The sequence below is a fragment of the Oncorhynchus nerka genome, linkage group LG26 (genome assembly GCF_034236695.1).
Source record: "Oncorhynchus nerka isolate Pitt River linkage group LG26, Oner_Uvic_2.0, whole genome shotgun sequence".
Taxonomy (NCBI): Eukaryota; Metazoa; Chordata; class Actinopteri; order Salmoniformes; family Salmonidae; genus Oncorhynchus; species Oncorhynchus nerka.
In genome coordinates this window covers 46,367,729-46,373,275 of record NC_088421.1, presented here as the reverse complement: position 1 = coordinate 46,373,275, position 5,547 = coordinate 46,367,729, and the positions used below count along the sequence as shown (strand labels likewise).

The window sequence follows — 5,547 nt, the reverse complement described above, 5'->3', positions numbered from 1 at the left end:
TGTAGTTAAACACCTAGCAACTACATGTAGTTAAACACCTAGCAACTACATGAAGTTAAACACCTAGCAACTGCATGTAGTTAAACACCTAGCAACTGCATGTAGTTAAACACCTAGCAACTACATTTAGTTAAACACCTAGCAACTACATGTAGTTAAACACCTAGCAACTACATTTAGTTAAACACCTAGCAACTACATTTAGTTAAACACCTAGCAACTACATTTAGTTAAACACCTAGCAACTACATGTAGTTAAACACCTAGCAACTGCATGTAGTTAAACACCTAGCAACTGCATTTAGTTAAACACCTAGCAACTACATGTAGTTAAACACCTAGCAACTACATGTAGTTAAACACCTAGCAACTGCATGTAGTTAAACACCTAGCAACTGCATTTAGTTAAACACCTAGCAACTACATGTAGTTAAACACCTAGCAACTACATGTAGTTAAACACCTAGCAACTGCATGTAGTTAAACACCTAGCAACTGCATTTAGTTAAACACCTAGCAACTACATGTAGTTGAACAACTAGAAACTACATTTAGTTAAACAACTAGCAACTACATTTAGTTAAACACCGAGCAACTGCATTTAGTTAAACACCTAGCAACTACATGTAGTTAAACACCTAGCAACTACATGTAGTTAAACACCTAGCAACTACATGTAGTTAAACACCTAGCAACTGCATTTAGTTAAACACCTAGCAACTACATGTAGTTAAACACCTAGCAACTACATGTAGTTAAACAACTAGCAACTACATTTAGTTAAACAACTAGCAACTACATTTAGTTAAACACCTAGCAACTACATTTAGTTAAACAACTAGCAACTACATTTAGTTAAACAACTAGCAACTACATTTAGTTAAACACCGAGCAACTACATTGAGTTAAACAACTAGCAACTACATTTAGTTAAACAACTAGCATCTTCAAAATGTTAAACAACTAGCTACCTTAAGTTAAACAACTAGCAACTACAATTAGTTGAACAAATAGCAACATATTTATTTAAACAAATAGCAACATGATTTAGCTAAACAACTCGCAATTAGATTTAGTTAAAAACTAGCAACACATTGAGTTAAACATCTAGCTACTGCATTTTAGTTAAACAACTAACAACACATTTAGTTAAACAACTAGCAACTAGATTTAGTTAAACAACTAGCAACTACATTTAGCTAAACAACTAGCAACTACATTTTGGTAAACAAATAGCAAACACATATAGTTAAAACACTAGCAACAACATTTCTGTACAAATCTCTTCGATCGATGTTCAAATAAAATATCTGCATTGTGGTCATTCATGTATAGTCATTAATAACTGCTTCATGGTCATTGGTCATTCATGTATAGTCATTAATAACTGCTTCATGGCCATTGGTCATTCATGTATAGTCATTAATAACTGTCCATGGTCATTGGTCATTCATGTATAGTCATTAATAACTGCTTCATGGTCATTGGTCATTCATGTATAGTCATTAATAACTGCTCCATGGTCATTGGTCATTCATGTATAGTCATTAATAACTGCTTCATGGTCATTGGTCATTCATGTATAGTCATTAATAACTGCTTCATGGTCATAAGACATTTATGTTTTGTCATTCACTGTCAGACATTTATGTTTTGTCATTCACTGTAGTACACAGTTTCAGTTCCTCTTAGCAACAAATATACAAACAAAGATATGTGTTAGCAATTAGGTGTTTAAAAATACAAATAGGATCTGATAACATTTAGGGAATTTATAAAATGTTTAGGCTTTTTTATGAGCAATTTAAATAAGGCTATTAAAAGTAATTTCAGATGAATCACAAAAAGTACACTCCAGACAGAGCATTTAAAAGGAATTGACAAAACAAATTTCAAACAGCGGTAGACATTTTGTACGGAGGACTTTTAACAACAAATTCAACAGCTCAACATATGTGTCAACATTGCATCTGCAATAACACAAGGTTCTACATCAACCTCTGATGTCACATTTCAGTCCACAAGGTTCTACATCAACTTCTCATGTCACATTTCAGTCCACAAGGTTCTACATCAACATCTGAAGTCAAATTTCTATATCCAAGGTTCTACCTCAACATCTGATCTCATGCTCAGTCTGAGGTTTCAGTTTAGCCCACAGTCTGTCCCAGAATGCCTGGTGCTGATGGGGGTCCTGGGGCCAGTCCAGATAAGTCCTGGTTTTCAGCAGGCGAGCCAGCCTGTGGTGGGCAGACAGCCGGCGAGGGGGGATCTTCTCCAGGAAGACCAGGAGGAGGATGTCCCTTTGCTCCACCTGCAGCCTGTAGGTGGCCAGCTTCATCTCCAGGGAGCACCAGTTACTGAGCAGGTAGTTGCGGCTGACTAGGCAGAGGGTGTGGCGGCTCCGGTAGAGGCTGTCTGTGATGTTCTCCACAATGTCCTTCCCCAGCTGGAAGTCCCTGCTGTGCAGACAGAGGCGCAGGAAAGGAGGACCCCTCTGCTCCAGATTAGGTAGCAGCTCCTCCACCACCCAGCGCTCGTCCTTCCCGCTATAGGAGACAAACGCATCGTAGTGGTAGCGCCCCCTGGTGTTGGATCGCATGGCTTCTAACAGCCAGCCAAGGGTGATGTGGTAGAGGGGGAGGAGGTAGGGGCCGGCCAGGTTATGGACCAACACCACCAGCATGAAGAACAGGACTCCCAGGCCAGTCGCAACAAAGAGCACAAAGCCAACCTCTGTTGTGCAGTTGGCTTCTGTGTACCTGACAAAATTAGGTGTGTCTATTCCATTGTCCGACAAGCATATCAAGTCCTCCAAAGCATACATAACGGGACTAGTATACGGAGTAAGCATGATCACTTCAACCTGCCTGTACCCCTTGGCCCATGTAATGAGCCAAGCATTGTCACAACTGCAAAAAATCTGGATCTGAGGAAGTATCAAATACTTAAGGCTAGAGAGAGGTTCAGTAAAGCTGTAGAATACATTATAAATGTTCTCTATATGAAAATACAATATTTTCAAAGATTTCAAGTCTTTAGTTAAACTCCCCTCTAAAGAATAAATCCTGCAGTGGTACATTTCCAGATCCTCCAGTTTGGTCAAGTTGTGAAAAATGATGTCGGCAGAACGCTGTATTAAAAGATCCACCTCTCGTAGAGTCAGTTTCCTCAGGTGAATCAGCTGATTAATTGATGATAAATCAACCCTTTTAGCTGAAAGCTTCGATCTGTAGTCAAATGTCTCCACAGACGTGAAGTACTTTCCCATGAATTCAGATCCACAAAGGAATTCTTCAGCATCAGCATGAAGATGGGTTACAGACTGAAAGAAAGGTCTGTCACAGTCTTGAAATGACACCGTCTGGCCTTTGAGCTGGAGACTCAGGTTCTGTTTAGATGTGATGTTACTGCCGATAGTCAACTGCATTGGCCTCATAGCTGAACTAATGTACAGATGAGTCAGCTGACTCAGAATTCCACCAAATATAAGTGTCAGATTCAGCTTGATCACAGGTTCTGTTAGTGGATTGTTCACTTGCCCGAGAAACACTTGTCTAAGAGACATGAGGTGTGTGAAAGACATCGCCTCAATGTTGTGAATAAGTGGATTGTTCCTGAGGTCTAACCATGTCAAACTATGTAAACCATAAAATGTGTTTGCATTTATCTGTGTTATGTTATTACTTGTAATGTCCAAGGACTCCAGATTTGTCAATCCCAGGAAAGCAAAGTCTTCAATGTTTGAAATTGAATTATCTGCTAAATCTAAATAGTGTAGGTTAACAAGACAGATAAATTGTTTAGCAAAAAGCATCTGTATATTGTTCAACCCTAAAGTCAGTTTTGTTAACCATTTTATTGGTTGTTTTTGGAAGGAGCAAATATCAAGTCTGTTGTAATCCAGGCCGGCTATTGTTAATTGGTTAAGGTTTTTGAGACTGGAAATAAAATGCCAATCCAAATATGGAGTAGAACAGAAAATGCCATGTAAATACATATATTCTAGCCCAACGCACAATTCAACACTGGACATGGAGAGGCTGCTTGTATTGGTATTGTATAAATATAATTTCTTGATTGAAAGCAAAAACACAACATTACAGATACTTTCAATATCAATGACATTGATCCCATAGCAACTGAAGTCCTGTATCTGCTGAATCCCAGACAGGGGAAGGTGCAGTAGGACTTCCTGGCTGAAAACCCCTGTTAACATTGTGAGGTTCTGGAGCCAAGCCATGGAACCTTCCTCTATATGTGTTATTTCAACAAATGAGAAGTCAGAGAATGCTAGATTGTTAAAAAGAGGTTTCATGCTTTCGTTGGTTATTAAAATGGAGCAGTTTGATTGGTTTAACGATTGTATCTCTGGTGCTTCTATTTTTAGCTCTATAAGTGACTTTATATTCGTTATTCTGCATAGTATCTCTGACAAATCATCTACACAGGGTTCAAAAATGATGAGACTTTGTAACTGAGGGATGCCATGGAAAACATCTGGGGCCATTGCTGATAGTCGATAACCCCATATGGTCAAATGACTCAGCTTGACGAAATCTCTGAATGTATGAGGCCCAATATGACATTCACAGCAATCATAGTCCATTCCCCAATTACTTAAGTACATATGTTGCAGATTTGGAAGGTGACTATTCCCAGATGGAAGGATTTGAGTAAAACAGCCCTTAATGTACAGGTACTCCAGATCCTGAAACTGAGAGAAAAAGCCCAGAGACATGGATCTATTTTCACCATGTGTCATATATATGCAGAGGGTATTGATATTAGGGGGAAGTCCAAGTAGATCCTCCTCGATGGCTGTGACATCTTGACAGGCAGCAGTGTAACGTTCTGCATGATGAGGTATGTGGCTGCAGATCCAGGTGGGAAAGTGTCCCAAGTCTTCACTACTGTCATAAATCTGGCATTTAGGATGCATCCATCCACTAGAACTCTGAATCCACAGGAACAGGACGGCAGGGTGGGAAAACATAGATCTCATCTCTTCCAACGTCAGTCAAATCTACTGAGATAATTGTCAGAATAGTTTGGTTCCGGTGGATATCTGTAGAACGTTGGTTTGATACAGTAAAACCCTTATGAACACTGTAAACAGTATGGAGTCTCTCGTCTTCTGGTTTGATACAGTAAAACCCTTATGAACACTGTAAACAGTATGGAGTCTCTCGTCTTCTGGTTTGATACAGTAAAACCCTTATGAACACTGTAAACAGTATGGAGTCTCTCGTCTTCTTGTTGTTTGTCAGATGGGTTCCTCCTTGGTAACTAACAGCAGTTCATACCTTTTGGTTGTTCCAATGTTCTTTCCTTTCACCCTGCAGTTGAATTGTATCTCAAGGTCACTGGAGTAAATATTTAATGGTTAGTTTGGTTCCAAAAGTAAAGAAACAATAAAATGTCCCACAGACAATGAAGAAATGAATGTAGAGCTGCAACGTGTTCTCTGACCGACACAGTTGATGTCTGAATGTGTCCGAGGAGCAGCATCCTGTTTGTACAGCACAGTCACACAGGATGTTAAAC

The 5,547-nt window shown here is 39.3% G+C and overlaps 1 protein-coding gene across 1 annotated transcript; it reads right to left on the bottom strand.

Annotated features, from left to right (window-relative positions):
* Positions 1 to 1,905: 1,905 nt before the first annotated feature.
* On the bottom strand, positions 1,906 to 5,547 carry LOC115127397 (toll-like receptor 13). Its single transcript, XM_029657014.2, has one exon. The coding sequence runs from the start codon at positions 5,003 to 5,005 to the stop codon at positions 2,114 to 2,116; it is 2,892 nt and encodes a 963-aa protein (XP_029512874.2). The 5' UTR covers positions 5,006 to 5,547; the 3' UTR covers positions 1,906 to 2,113.

Excerpts from the sequence above, each read along its gene's own strand:
- LOC115127397 (XM_029657014.2), bottom strand. The coding sequence starts at position 5,005 with ATGAGATCTATGTTTTCCCACCCTGCCGTCCTGTTCCTGTGGATTCAG.